The sequence below is a fragment of the Panthera onca genome, chromosome B2 (genome assembly GCF_046562875.1).
Source record: "Panthera onca isolate mPanOnc1 chromosome B2, mPanOnc1 haplotype 2, whole genome shotgun sequence".
Taxonomy (NCBI): Eukaryota; Metazoa; Chordata; class Mammalia; order Carnivora; family Felidae; genus Panthera; species Panthera onca.
This window is the reverse complement of record NC_138343.1, coordinates 11,458,569-11,474,539: the sequence shown is the minus strand read 5'-3', so window position 1 is coordinate 11,474,539 and position 15,971 is coordinate 11,458,569. Positions and strand designations below refer to the sequence as shown.

The 15,971-nt window shown below is 42.2% G+C and overlaps 1 protein-coding gene across 9 annotated transcripts in view; it reads right to left on the bottom strand.

Moving 5' to 3' along the window:
* Window positions 1-99: 99 nt before the first annotated feature.
* The window catches only part of KIF13A (kinesin family member 13A), a 216,661-nt gene continuing 200,789 nt past the window's right edge, over window positions 100-15,971 (bottom strand). For 5 of the 9 annotated variants that reach the window (XM_060614713.3, XM_060614714.3, XM_060614717.3 and 2 more), the window contains 5 exons: window positions 14,682-14,793; window positions 13,349-13,500; window positions 12,764-12,868; window positions 4,502-5,290; window positions 100-1,726 (listed from right to left, as the gene is read on the bottom strand). In XM_060614713.3, the coding sequence (XP_060470696.3) occupies window positions 1,706-1,726; window positions 4,502-5,290; window positions 12,764-12,868; window positions 13,349-13,500; window positions 14,682-14,793 (1,179 nt within the window). In that variant the 3' untranslated portion in view covers window positions 100-1,705. Of the gene's footprint in view, window positions 1,727-4,501; window positions 5,291-12,346; window positions 12,389-12,763; window positions 12,869-13,348; window positions 13,501-14,681; window positions 14,794-15,971 lie in introns of all 9 variants that reach the window. The other 4 variants (XM_060614716.3, XM_060614720.3, XM_060614723.3 and 1 more) reach the window with 2 other exon arrangements.

Below are 15,971 nucleotides of genomic sequence, written 5' to 3'. Positions count from 1 at the left end.
ATTACCCTTCAAGCTACGGAGACACATATATATATGTACCAATACGGGAAATTAGATCTGAAGCTAATTGGCAGGGTTATTAAAGACAAACAACCGATGTTTTAAAATCTGAATTAGACAGTCTGTATTCTAACACACACACGCACACACGGACACACACACACAATCTGTACCAATTAAATACAATAAAGTTGAAAGGGGATATAAATTACAGTTTTTCTTTTTCTTTTTAAACAGACAATAGTAGAATACTACAGTCGGCTCACTATACACAAAAGTCATCAACAGCAGCTTTTCATTCAAGTCTCCAAAATCTTACTCATTGACTGATGCTAAGAACTGAAAAGAAAAACTTAGAGAATGTACACATTCTCTCTCTCCCACAACACATTTATTGCTGTACATCCACACCAACTTTACAGGCATCTACAGAACGAGCGCAAAAAGTACTTCTGTAAGAATTTCCACATGCGTAATCCTTCGACGTCTCGGTTACCAGGAGAACCCTGCCAATGAAGACGTGGACAGCAGGATCACCTGCATTCTATCATCTGCTGCGAGCACGGTGAAGCGGGCACCTGTGAACTTAATAGCTCATCCCATGCCTTCAGTGTTTCCCAGAATTTAAGTAAAATTAACAACAGCAAAACCACACGACGAAAGCTACCGATCCAAAACGAAAAACCACAAAAAGACAAAAATCAACATCCCCTCCCCTCCCCAAACCCAACTCCGGGCATGTCCTTGTGTTCTCTTAACAGTAATACTGCTCTCTGAATCCCCCCTGCCGGCCAGGCCGAACCACAACCCTAGGGTAAGGAAGGCTGGAGTCGGAGCCCCAGGCATTGTCAACAGTTACCCTACAGCGTCGCACCAGCAGGCGGTGGCCGGGTGGAAGACTAAGGAATATAGCTGTGAGATTTTTCAGTGTGCTTTATGAAACAGGACACAGAACAGCTACATGTGGCCTGGTAGCCAAGAGGAGTGTGGCACCAAACTCACAGTCAGACATATATGTACACACAAAACGAGGGGACAGCAAAAACGTTCAGTCTTAGGTAAGTTCTTTGGTTGTAAAGAACGGCATTCTGTAACCTTTTCTGCAAAGAGGGATTCGCAACCTCATTCTTAGGCAATCAGATCTTTTTCATCTGCTCATGTATAAGAGATTACCTAAGTGGTTTTGTAACCAAATCCAGTACCTTACGATTTTCTAGAAACCACTCACATCTGCATTTTCGTGTGCAGTCTCGTCTGTCTCCAAACAGACATACTATAGATATACATTTCATATACATCATATATATTATTTATAAAAAAAAAAAGAGCACGGACTCCAGATTCTACAGTAAGAACTGATTAAAATTGTACAAGAATAAAGTTCGCTTGAATCTGTGGAGGTTTCTACACAGTGGGTGTGTGTAGTCATAAGTGCAAACAAAAATACTGCCACTTAATTCGATCCAGGATTTTCGGTTCTCTGGCTTTCCGGAAAAAGCAGAGGCTGCCGATTCCCCCGAGTGACAAAATGCCAGCTTCTCCCAGCTCGGGAGGAGAAGGCAGGTGGCCCACGAAGCGCTCGGCTTCTCCACGCTGGTCTGGGGTCCCCGGCTGGGCCGCAGCATGTTTTACAGATGGGGCTGGTGCTTTCACGAGGCAGACCGCAACGAAGATGCTGTGGCCTGCGGGGAGGCGCTGGCTGCTTTCACCGAGTGCTCGCGCTGCCCTGGAATGCAGACCCTGGTGAGTTCGAGCTCCTGATCCCCGCCGCCCTTCCCCCAATGCCAACACACACACACACACACACACACACACACACACACACACACACACCACGTACACACAGGGCCCATTCACAGCCAGACATCACCCACTCAAGGGGCTCTCCCTGAAGGGACCCACAGGATCCACTTTATTATGGAATCCTGTTCTAGGATTCACACTAGACAAAGGAGAAACCTTGCCCCAAAGTGAAGCTTCTAGCAAAAGTGATGACAGAAAGAAGACCCAAAGTTAAAGTAAAAAAGTATTGTCACAACTTACTAAAACCAAAGAGTATTACAAAAACACTAAAGCAATAAAAAACAAAAACAAAAACACAGGGGCACCTGGGTGGCTCAGTCAGTTAAGCGTCTGACTTCAGCCTAGGTCATGATCTTGCCGTTTCCGAGTTTGAGTCCCACATCCGGCTCTGTGCTGACAGCTCAGAGCCTGGAGCCTGTTTTGGATTCTGTATCTCCCTCTCTCTCTCTGCCCCTTCCCCACTCACACTCTGTCTCTCTCAAAAATAAACATTAAAAAAATTAAAACAAATCACCCTAATCCCATGTTACTCTGATACAACAAATATTTTTGTAAATTCCACTTCTATTGTTTTTTATTAAAAAAAAAACCTTTTTTTTTTAAATGTTTTTTTTTTTGACAGAGAGAGAGAGAGAGAGAGAGAGAAACAGAGTGTGAATGGGGGAGGGGCAGAGAGAGAGGGAGACACAGAATCCGAAGCAGGCTCCAGGCTCGGAGCTGTCAGCACAGAGCCCGATGCGGGGCTTGAACTCAACGAACTGTGAGATCACGACCTGAGCCAAAGTCGGATGCCCAACTGACTGAGCCACCCAGGTGCCCCCGTAAATTCCACTTTTAAAAGGCAGGATCTTTGGCAGGAACACACTATTCTGGAGCCTCTGAAAACAAAAATCAGGTCCTGTTCCCGTTTGTTGGTTCTATGTAATCCAATCAGAGGAACAAGGGGGAGGGATTGTTGTTTCCTCCTCTTCTGTAAGCCCTCGGCCACCCCCTATTATCACTTCAGCAGAGGGGTCTCTGAAGACAGACCCCCCGCTCTGCACTGCACTGAAGCAGCTGGTCAGCGGAGGAGAGCAGCGGCTCCCGGGAACCTGAATTTTGAAGAGGCACCCTCAATACCTCTTGGGAAGTCTGCTGCACACTTAGGTTTGAGAAGCATTAGAATTAGCCTTTGGACTTCACGGAGGAAGGACCGAAAGGCTGATCCAGGCCAGCAATGCAGATTCTGCCTGAAGACCAGAGCAAAGGAAGCCAAAGGCTCTTAAACAAACGGGTCGTTGTTTCATGGGCAGAGAACAGTAACAAGTAACTTTATTCTTAGTCTTATGTTGGGGGAAGAAAGTCTTTTGTTTTTATTGCAAGAAATCACCGTCTGGGTTTTGCAGTTTATTTAGGAGTATGCTGTGTAAGTAACTACACACGGAAATGTTAAGGGCTAGTATGAAAAGGGGGTAAAGCTTGTCGGGGGAAAAGCCACCAAACCAGAATAACTTTCTCAACAAAGCCAAGACCAATGGCATCATATCTTTCTAGATTATTTTTCTAGTTCTGTCTGCTCTTTGTTTTGCTAAGTTCTGGCCCTCCCATACCCCTCACTCAGCTGCAGTGGGGATGTGGGACCAAAACAGTGACCCTGGATGGAAAGAAATGGTGGCTCTCAGGAGCCCAGCCCCCAGAAGTGGATAATCTCTTATTTATACAATTTGCTGTCTTCCTTACGAGTGTTAGCAAACATCCACTCTGTTCCATTAGTTTAGGAATTAAACTAAAAAATTAAACTATTAAACTATAAAATTAAACATTATAACCAACCTGGTCACTTCCAAAGCCGAAACTTCAACTGCTCTGGGAATTCACCAATACTTCCCCCAAACATGCTTTTACCTATGGGCACTAAATGACGGTTTTTTAAATCAATTCTACTATGCATGCCTCCCTTCCCCCACGCCCCTTTTTAACACCTCTGAAATTGGGATGTGTCTTACACATTTACTAATGTCATGTGGTTTCATTGGAAGTATTTTTTGCAGTGATACATAAAATAATGGTTTATCTAGTAATTACAGAAATCACAGATTTCACGAAATACAGTAGATGCTACCTGAATGCCTTGGGATAGCCAGTAATTAGACATCTCAGGGAACGGAATATGAGACTGAATGATCTTTAGTCATGTGAATGCTTAGTTCGTCACCAACCCACATGCCTGTTAGAAAGGCCACTGGTCCAGGGCACCTGGGTGGCTCAGTTGGTTAAGCATCCAACTTCAGGTCAGGTCATGATCTCATGAGATCATGGGTCATGGGTTCAAGCTCCAAGAAGGGCTCTGTGCTGACACTGCGGAGCCTGGAGCCTGCTTCAGATTCTCTCTCTCTCTCTCTCTCTCTCTCCCTCTCCCTGCTCCTTCCCCACTCATGCTCTGTGTCTCTCTCTCTCTCAAAAATAAATAAAAAAGAGATTAATTAACCTAAACAAGTTATTTAAAAAAAAAAGCCACTGGTCCCATATATTCCATCGTCCATCGGACACCGCACAGAGCCAGCCGGGCAGCAGTGAGTTTGCGCTCCAGCAGGCCCATCTTCCCCATGTGAACCTCTCCTACTAAGTCCTGTGGTGAAGCACCGCTGGGGGTCGGTGCACAATCAGGCAGGCTCCCCAACAGTACAGAACACAGAGGACTGCCTCTGGAATTTATTACCTGTTCATTCTCTGCTGAGGAATGCAGCTGGGCAGGGCCCTGCGGCCCATCTGAGATACTCTTCCTGTCCATTTTATTGGGTAGGTTTCTTCTACTTGAAAGCTCTCCAGAAGAATCCGTCCATCCGTCAAAATCTTTCCCATCGGACACACCCATAAACTCTGTGAAAGAATGGTCCTCAAGGATATCTGTGGTGTGCTCTATGGTCACTTCCCTGGGGCAAAATTCTCTGACTGGTTGGCCATTTCGGCTGGAGCAGGCATCCTGCCCTGAACAGGAGCCAGTCCTACAGAGGGATTTGGAGTTTTTCTCAGGGATGCTTTGGGGTGATGGGCTCCCTTTGGCTAAGGCACTGTTTTCCTTGAGTGGCACCATAATTATCTTCTCTTTAAGCAAGCCTCTTTCGAGTTCTGTCAACTCTTTGTTTGAGGACGGCCTGAAATCATGCCCAAGGGACGGTCCGTAATGCTCACTGGAGTCTGTATCCTTTGTCTGAATGGCTAGCTGGTCCGAGCTGTCACTGGAAGGGACCGCCATGTCGGACAGAGTGGCGTTGGAGGCACTGTGGGAAAAGTAGCCGCTGGTAATACTGCTGGTGGTAGGGCTACGGGACACTTCTTTCTCCAGGACCCTTGAGTTCACCAAATCTACTTTCGAAGAAAACCACTCCCTGTTCTCCAAGCTGGCATTGTAAACACTGAAGTCTGCAAACTCCACGGGCACGTAAGGCTGTGAACTTATCAGCTTCCTGTTAAGAGCTTCCAGATCATTTTCCTCCTCCTCAGAGTCCTATAGTAACGAAGCAAAAGTCACTCATTAGCTCCTTATGGCGACTTTATTGTCAACTTTTAAATACATTCCTATTAAAGGCATTCACATGTGTAGTGTTCCTGAGTTTGGTTAAATCTTGTCACCTACGGTGGACCCAAGTACAATACTCTCAGAGATCCATGAGCATAAACCCACCTAATACGTAGGAGATTTATTTATTCTGTGCTCACTCCCTGCTAATTAGAAATGTTTCCTTCCCTGGTTTAAGTGCAGTGGACTCTTAATTCATTTTAATTGATGATTAGTTTTCAGTTGTGATGATTTCCCTTTGCTAATTAAATGAGGAGAGGGACAGCCAGGGGCAGAGAAGACGTGCCGCTTCGTTTGTTCTTACAATCCTTGCTTTGGGAAGCCAAGCGCAGGTAAGTAAAGTAATTTGTATAAGGTTTCTGAGCTATTTTACAGGGAGGGAGGGTAGTAAAATAAAGATCCCAACAGTGAAAAGGCCAACGAACATGATTTCAACACCCATTCCTGGTGTTACACTAAACGCTGTAAGGTTGTAAAATACTAACAGTCGGTCTAACGATGAACGCTTTTTAGGGTTTTGGAGAAGCGTGGATAGAGGATTTGGCCAGAGATGAGGAAGGTCCTGAGATTTAAATGAAAATCTCCTTTGTCAAGTAGCTTTAGAATTCTGTTTGTGAAGACTGGTATATATGCAGAAGTGGGTATTCTCCATTTCCCAGTCTGTCTCTTTTGTATTTGATGGAAACCAACATAAAACATGTAGATGTAAATGATAAGGAGCGCCTGGCTGGCTCAGTCAGTAGAGCATGCAGTTCTTGATCTTGGGGTCATGAGTTCAAGCCCCACGTTGGATGTAGAGCTTTTAAAAAGAAAAAAAATGATAACACAATCTGGTCATTTCTAATTAACCTCATAAACAAATATTCCTCTTCTCTGACAACATGCCTTTCATTCTACGAGTATTTATCAAGCATCCACTGTATGCCAGTCATTGTCCCAAGAACTGGGAATACCAACATTGAACAAAACCAGGCATGGTTCCGGCCCTCGTGGAGTTAGGATTTTGGGTCCTTGCCCTTAGAACTATCCTGGACCCTGTTTTGGTGGATGGAAATTTCATTCAGTATAAAAGCAAGGAGACTGTAAAGACCTGGAACCAAAACGTTAACCTTACTCATTAAAGTATCATTTCAAAAGGTTGAGGAGAGAGAGGGGATAGGGAAGGGGAAGAAGAACTTGCTTGAAGGATATGGGAGACGGCAGTTCACAAATTAACATAAATTTCATCGACTGAATTTTACAATAATAATTTCTTTTGCGTAAGATGCTAAATGGCTAAACCAATACCTTAATAGTCTTGAGTGCTTCTTAGTTGTTTTTTTCTTTTTACTTGAGTTTATTACATTTTATTGACACAAAGGATACTTAGGCCACATCACCAAAAAAAATTATGGCAACATCAGTAGTGCCTTTTAAGTTAAATGACAATTTGTAAGTGTTTAACAACATATGGTCGCTTTTCCTTGACATATATGATTAAGAATATATCTTTTTATCAAAATGTAAAATGCTATCTGGCAGAAGTAACAATTATTTTATTGGCCTTACACATTAGATTGATTCACTGTACTTCAAAGAGGAAATATTTTCCTATTTTTCCTTTTTCTTGTGCTAGATCTATATTTATTTATATATTTATTATATATATACATATATATATATAATATATATAAAATACTCAAAAGCTGTATAACTCGAAAACTATAATTAGGTATAACAATTAAAATTGATTTTAAATTTTGAACAGAAAACAATGTGTTTCTTAAATTCTTTCCAAACATTTCTTTAAAATTCAAAGGGCAACAGCTCTTTTAACAAACCTCTCAGGTTCAGAAGATACCAAATGAGCAGGGAAGTTTCTCTCTGAGTGCTCCTTAGATTTTAAAATAACTTGAATATAAATTATACAAAAGCATCAGCTGTCTTAATTCAATGGCTATTAATCAAAGGTGAGGGGTACCTGAGTGGCTCAGTTGGTTGAGCGTCCAACTTTGGCTCAGGTCATGATCTCGAAGTTGGTGAGTTTGAGCCCAGAATCGGGCTCTGCACTGACAGCACAGAGCCTGCTTAGGATTCATTCTCTCCCTCGCTCTCTGCCCCTCCCCCACTTGCACTTTCTCTCTCAAAAATAAATAAACTAAAAAAACAAAAAAACCCAAAAAACAAAGGTGAATGAGTATCAAATATCACTGGTAAAAATTCCAGAAAATTAGCAAAACAAAACTTTTGGCAACACTAATCTCACCACCTTATTTTTAGCTACATTCTAAATCAAGTAGCATTATTAAAAAAGGGGGAGGGGGGAATGTTTGGAAAGGAGCAAAGATTAGAATTCAATCAGTGGCTTTTGCCCGTATTTTATTGATTCTCTACTTGACATGTTTATTTGTTTTTTTCTTTTAATTTTTTTAAGTTTATTTATTTTGAGAGAGCGAGAGCGTGAGAGAGAGCGAGAGAGTGCGCGTGATCAGGGAAGGGACAGAGAGAGAGGGAGAGAGAAAATCTCAAGCAGGTTCTTCAGTGTCAACACAGAGCCTCATGTGGGGCTCCATCTCATGAACCATGAGATCATGACCTGACCCAAGATCAAGAGTTGGTTGTTTTCTTTTTTTTTTAATTTATTTTTTTAATGTTTATTTTTGAGAGAGAGCGTGTGCACACACGCAAGCCTGAACAGGGGAGGGCAGAGAAGAGAGGGAGACACAGAATCTGAAGCAAGTTCCAGGCTCTGAGCTGTAAGCACAGAGACTGACATGGGGCTAGAACCCACGAACCATGGGATCATGATCTGAGCCAAAGTCAGATGCTTAATCAACTGAGCCACCCAGGCTCCCCAAAAGTCAGATGCTTAACTGACTGAGCCATCCAGATGTTCCTCTACTTGACATGTTTAGACTCAAAATTGAATTTCTAGTGTTTGTATCCTTAGATTTCTTTCTTTCTTTTTTTGTAAGTAAGCTCTACACCCAATGTGGGGCTCAAACTCACGACCCCAAAATCAAGAGTTGCATTCTTTACTGACTGAGCCACCCAAGTGCCTCCCCCCCCCCCCTTTATATTTCCTTTTGACTGAAGCTGGCAAAGAAATAGAATTCCCCAAGCCCCGGAATCTCTGATGCAATTAATTACTGAAAAGTTAGTTGTCAAAAAGAAAACCAAATCTTAATATGAGAATTAGTAACTTGGAGCCCTTTTTATGCCTGAAGTTATGTCTTCTCAAGACCGAGGAAAGGCCTGTCACCCTAAAACACAACTTTGCTGAATGAAATATTCAATCATAGTTTACTGTGTAGAAACAGGTACACATTTATCAAACTCACAAAGATAAAAAGTTATTCCTAAAGGACTAGAAGGAGCTTAATAAAACTGAAGAGTCTACAAAACCACCAAGAGATTAAGTTCAAATAGGGATCAGTCCATAGTGTTGCACCTGGGATGGGACTGGGGGAGGGGAATGACCCAAAGAGAGAGGCTAGAGGAGTTGGGGCAAGTTATTTCAAAAATGAAGAAGAAAACTCAGTAGAGATTAAACATTTCCCAACATGTAAACCAGACTGAAGGCTTATTGAGTTATTGCCTTCAAGGAGAAAAAACAGGACTTAAAATTGGCTTAAACTGTGCCATAAGGGAATTTGGTTAGACAGACTTTCTACTCCAGAAATATTTATCGTTGTATCTTCAAGGAGACTAAGCTAAGCACCTTCCTATTATGTCTTAAGGACAAAAAGGTTTAAAACCCTGCCCAAAAGTGAAGCAGGGAGTCAAGTTCTCAAGTCTCTCTATAGCTACAGTCTTCATGATTTGATTTTTGCAATTCAGTTCATGCAGCTGATATTTACCTATAGACAACATACCTTGACTTTAAGAAGGGATCATAACCCACATTAAAGCAGTGACTCTTGGCAAGGAGTTTCACTTGATCAAAGTCACTTTTACTTCCACATGGAATGGGGTCTGTGTTGTCCACACAGGGAGATGGTCTTTTTTCAGAAGGACTGTATCAGCCTAGGGCCCCAGTACTTCTGTCCATGGTACTAAAAGGTGGGCAGCCTTTTTTAGAAACAGCAGCAGCAGGGCAACTAAAACTGCACTATTTGGGGGAGCATCTGGAGTCCTTGGGGTCAGCCCAATTGTGCTGAGGGATGACGGAGCCTTTGTTCTTATGCTCTCATTAACCGCGAGACTTTGGGCACGACCCTCATCTGTAAAACGGAGAAATAAACTATATGCTGTCTATGCAAGACCCAAGAGAGGGAGAAGTGATTTCCTTTCTAATCTTCTCTCTGCTTAATGACTTAAAAAGATAGACTCCAAAGGCATGTTGTTGCCTTTATGTTATTTAAACAAGACATGAAGTACATTTGTGTATCTTCCCAAATTGATCAGACAACACACTGTGCTTTAAGAATCAAGCCTCAGTAGGCTGAGTAGCTCAGTCTGTTAAGCATCCGCCTCTTGATTTTGGCTCACGTCATGATCTCACAGTTTGTGGGTTTGAGCCCCACATCAGGCTCCGTACTGGTGGTGCAGAGCCTGCTTGGAATTCTCTCTCTCCCTGCCCCTCTCCTGCTTGCGTGCATGCACTCTCTCTCAAAATAAATAAACTTAAAAAAAATTTTTTTAAATAAAAGAATCAAGGCTAGCTATATGTAACTATATTCTATTTGAAACTATCAGAAATTATTTCAAACTCCATTGATGAGACCAAACCACTGATTCACCCTCGGATTTTTCAAGAGTGTAAAAGGAAAGAGAGTGAATGGGAAACAAAAGGATAAAGCAGTGTATGTCCATTTGTAAGAGGAGAAATAAAATGAAAGCTTCCCACAGAGAATTAGAACCTCAGATCAAGCAATACCCTTAAAATCTACCAGAACATCCTGGAAAAGCCAGGACTATCTGAAATAAATCAAGCAGTTCAATAGTTTCAGAGATGAAGAGACAGAGACTTTCTTTTTAAAACTTTTTAAGAAAACTTTTTAAAAAAAGTTTTATTTATTTAAATAGTTTCTACACCCAATGTGGGGCTCAAAGTCATGACCCCAAGATTAGGAGTCGTATGCTCTTCTGACTAAGCAGCCAAGATCCCCTCTTTCTCTTTAAAAAAAAAAAAAAAATATATATATATATATATATATATATATATATATATATATATATATATATATATATATGAGAGACAGAGGTGGGAAGGAGAGATCTCGAGTTGGGGAGGAGCACAGAGAGAGGGAGAGAGAGAGAATCCCAAGCAGGCTCTGCACTGTCAGCATGGAGCCCAATGCAGGGCTCGAACTCATGAACTGTGAAATCATGACCTGAGCCCAAGTTGGACGCTCAACTGATTGTGCCACCCAGGAACCCCTCTTTCTCCTTTTTTAAAGATTTTGTCATTATTGTTTGGTGCCAGATTTCTAAGGAGAGTAGAGGCCATTCTCTCAAGTTTCCAGCAATAAAAATGGTACCCTCAAACCCTACTCAGTAGACTTCAAGGTGCATGCAACCACACAGAGGCTAAGTGCTGCTTCAGAGTTGCTGGGTTAAGAGAAGCCAGTTCCATCCTACCCTCTGCTAGCTAAAAGTCCTGAAATGGGTTTTATATAAAAATAATACAAGGAAAGTAAAGAAAATAATGAAGAGGCAAACTCTATCAACAGTGAAACCATCTGCTGGGTAGTCCCAGAAGGGTCATCCAGCAGTCTCCTGATGGTGTGTTCTACCAGAATGGATTGTTACAAGAGGTTTAAATTTACTACCCATGCATCATGGTAGTAGGTTCCACATCATCCAACAGATCCAACCAGCCAGAGAGCCAGAGAGTTTGCAGGGGTCATGAGCTAGCTACTTGGCCTTTGCAGCCCATGCTGCAGCCTTATTAATTAAGCAGGGGAGGTCGAGTAAGTGAATGAGCAACATATTAGGATTTAGAGATGTAGGGGCAGGTGTTGATGTTCACCCTCTTTTCCAGCAGGAACTATGATGGAGACTTGGGACTGAGGGGCAGGGAGAACACAGAAGCAACGGTGGGGAGAGGGACAGAGGGGAGGGGGAAATGGTGCCTTTTCTTCTGTCCTCCACAGACAGGAGGAATGAGAAGGTCATTTCCTAAGGCCTGTGAGCTCTCCAAGCATGCAGGTGCATGGCCAACTGCATTCCGGGTTAAGTTCCTGTTAGGTTCACACAGTGAGCAGCAGGAGCCCATTTTAGAACCTTCAGAGGACCTCACACCCCGGAGTCTTTGGACCAGGTCTGATGTGCAGCTGGGAAAGGAAACCTCCCACGGACTGCCCACGGATCAGACTGTCCTCAGATGGAAACACCAACCAGCTCTGTCTTGTTCCAAGCTGCTTTACTTTTTCAAAGCCCAGGAAGCCACAGGAGAGTGAAAGCTCAGACACAAGAAAACTGTTTCCAGGTCTGGGAATACAGTTTGTTTTTTATTTTATTTTTTTTAAGTTTATTTATTTTGAGAGAGCATGAGCAGGGGAGGAGCAGAGAGAGGGACAGAGAGAATCCCAAGCAGGCTCCACACCATCAGTGCAGAGCCTCTTGTGGGGCTTGAACCCACAAACCGTGATATCATGACCTGAGCTGAAACCAAGTGTCAGATGCTTAGCCGACTGAGCCGCCCAGGCACCCTACAGTTTGATTTTTAAATTGAGGTATCACATATAATCCCCCGTGCCTGGTATAACAGCGTCTTAAAAACGATTTGCAAATGCGTAATTTGAAAACCAAGAGCTGGGGAAGGGCATTTTACAGGCAGTTTCAACCTACCTGTGGCTGAAATACAGATAAGCCATCCCAAGAGCCAGCCTGACACTGAGGGGGTTGGGACCTATTTTGCCGCCTGAGGTGCTGAGGCGGTAACGGGGGCAGTGAGGGTTTGCAGCACGGCTTCAAGCTGCAGAATCAGCTTAGCGGGAGCATTAGGCGACACGAAAGGAGCTTTCAAATATCCCCACAGCTAAGTGCATGATTACTCACTGCAAGTAAGTGCAACTCCTCTAGGTAGATTAACTTCAGAATCTGGGCAGTATGCAGAGACACATTAGAAAAATCCAGAAATCAGTTAAAGCGATCTCTTTGTTACCCTTTTCAAAGACTAGAATCAGTAAGAGTGCCTTTTCCCCTTTTTCTAAGCAAGTTGATACTAAGCAAATAAATAAATAAATAAATAAAATAGAATGCACACTTAGAAGAATCAAAGGTCATGGCCACATTCATGTAACATTTCATTACCAGTGATCACATTGTTTTCTTAAAAAAAAAAAAAAAAGAGAGAGAGAGAGAAAGACCCAATACATTATCTTAATTTCTTCTTAAAGGATTTGGATGATTGTCTGTGAAAGGGCCTTAAAACCCACCACCGGGCAATACGACAGAAATGGTTCTGGAACTTACAATCTTCTTCTCACGTTTGCTATTGTGCTCTAGTAGCATGTTGCTGCCATTGCTTCCCGAGGGCACAATGCAGCCAGGGTTATGTGGCTGAGGTGGAGGCATGCTCTGCAAAGGTTAAGACACACAGATGCATCACACACAGAAGACGCCGACAGCCGAAATACACGGTTAAGTACGTGCAAGTTAGCAAAGCAACACGAACACTTGTATTCCACAGGAGTAGTGCGGAGATTTCGCGGGCCGAAGTTAAAACCACTGATGAAGTCTGACAAGACTACACAGACTAATGGCAAATAGCATAACTGGATTTATCAAATTAAAAAAAAAAAAAAAAAAAGCCCCTACTATTTTCCAAACACCTAGGGAACATCTTTCTCACATGGAACGTTAAAAAAAATACTTTGAAAAGCCATAAGCAGAAAGAAGATAACAGCAATAACAACACACAACAAGTTCCCCCGTGACCCTGGGTGACCCACACGTGTCTACACGCAGCGCCCAGCTTGTAAATGCACAACTGTTGCTGCTCCCCAGGCAACACAATTCTGTTCTTTTTTACGCGGCACAGAGAACTCTGGTACTTACCTCCTGGCTTAGAAGAGGCCTCGCTTCAAGAGCTATCCTTTTCTTATGCTCCTCTTTTACAGGCATCAGGGGTTTGAAAAACTTTGGCGGCTGGGGAGAGAATGCTTTAAAAGGACTGACTGTTAAGGCGTGAGGGTTCTCGGATGTACAACCTGGGAAGGACAAACAGGCATGAATTCACAGGCACAGAGCACTTTTAATCAGTGCACAGGAAGCACAGTCATCACCTAGCCAGAGGAGGAGGATCTGGTGTAACAAAGAAATTAACATGCTGATATTTGGCTAACGATTCAAACAGATGTGGGCAAGAATGGAGATGTATCTACTGAGTCACAAAGAGTCATCAAACGACTGGGAGGCATCGAAGAAAGCAGAAACTAAATTTTCTACCTTCTTTTCAAGATCCAGCCTGAAGCACCACCTATTAGAGCGATTTCAACTCATGCTGATTTTCCAATGCTCTGAATTCCTGGACGCTGTTGTCCGTACATGCATTTGGGCTCTTTATCATTTATTATCTAATTTTCCATGTATCTCATTCCACAGTTAGAATTTAGGATCTAGAATGGTACCTTTTTGTATCTTTCACTGCATATAGCAAGTAGAGGCTCAATAAACGTTCAATGAATGGATCCTATACAAATTTTCTTGCAAGCCCCCTTTTCTCCCAAGCCACCCTGGCTCCATATGGCTGAGGAACAATTCCTCTTTCCTGCTTTCACTCATTTCTGGCCGTTTAGGGCCTCTTTTCCTCCTCCTGTATTTTCTTCCCAATTCTCTGGTACAGTGTCATTTAGTAGGTAAAATATAAGCTGATTTACATATTCAGAGAATGCTGTTCCTCTCAGGGCACTGGAAGATTACACAGTTAAGGAATAATGCTGTCACTGATCAACCTCATTTCTGGTATCATTTTTGGAACCGCTCGGGGAATCAAAAATTTCTTGTAAAAATCTTTTGAGTACAAAAACATCACATGGGTAGATAGTCTTTTGGTAAAGAATGAAGTCTAACCATAATGTAATAAGATTTGTGTGCATCTCAAAACTGACTTCAAATTCAGGAAATGATGTGGGAAAAAGGATTTGAAAATTCTAACGTGCTACACAAAAAGCCGATTATTATTATTATCTGGAAGATATACTGGCTACAAAGCAAGAAGAAATCAAATAAGTGAATGTGACATATTGTATTCAAGAAGACAGTTTAGAAACATCCAGCCCACTAAGAATTTCAGGTTCCTATCTTATTATAGGCCACTTACAAAAGGATCCCCCCGCCCCATGCTTTTCCTAAGAAATTATAAAGAAAGAACATGGAAAAACAATCTCACCACTACTTTCTTTACTCCTTCGAGGCGAATCCCTGGGTAAAGTTCCATAACAGGCTATATCTTGGTAACTGGAGCTGTAGTTAGACATGTCTAATTGGTTCTCTAACCAACCCTACAAGGAAAAGACATGGGTTAACTGCAGTTAAGTTCCTTTAAAAATGAGAAATGAAGGGGTGCCTGGGTGGCTCAGTCGGTTAAGCGTCCGACTTCCGCTCAGGTCATGATCTCGCGGTTCGTGAGTTCAAGCCCCGCATCGGGCTCTGTGCTGACAGCTCAGAGCCTGGAGCCTGTTTCAGATTCTGTGTCTCCCTCTTTCTCTCTGACCGTCCCCCATTCATGCTCTGTCTCTCTCTGTCTCAAAAATAAATAAACGTTAAAAAAAATTTAAAAAAAAAAATGAGAAATGAAGCCCAGATTTGAGTTTTGTTCTAATTTTTAAAGGCAGTATGTGCGCTTCCTTATTTTTATTGTAAAATATTTCCAACATATAGAAAAGTATGAATGGCTGAATAACATGACCAATACTGTCATACCCAAGATATAGCTAGAGTGTTAATGTTAATCCTGTATCATGTTTGTTCAAGACTTAATAAAATCATTATGAACAGAGTAAAATCCTCTCCTGAACCTCTAAGGTCCCATTCATTTTCCTTCCTCCCCAGAGGCAGCCACTTTTATACATTTGGTGTGTTATCTAGGATGACTGGGTAATTTAAAGACCACAACGAAACACTTTTCAGGGTGAAGTGGTTCCACTGATAATCTTGCCTGGGTAGCAGGCATACACTGGGATTGCCCCAGACAAACTAGGTGGTATGGTTACTCTAGTCCATATGCCTGAGATTTAAAAGTATCAAACTGGCATAAGATATTGGTATACTAGAGAGAGAAAACTTGTATGTATAAGTTTATTTAATCTTACTCCAACTTCTCAGGAGTTGGCTGCCACTAAAGACTAGTTTTAAACTTCTTGAGGGCATAATCTGTGCTTCTATTCTTTGAATCACTTAGTCCCTGGCATAGGGACATATATACAATATATGTTCCAAGAAATATTTGCTGAGTAAGGTGATGTTGTAATATGTCCTTAATTTTAAATCCCCAATTTTACCTACTTGAAATAATTTTGATTTTGCTAGGGTAGACATAATACCTTCTTAAAGCATTGAGTTAGACCCATTAACACACAGACATTCAATTATGTGTAGTATCAGCTTGATACGGCAAATATGCTAACTTACAACGTAACACTGAGTGCACAGCAATTTCATATCAACTATTTGAACTTGA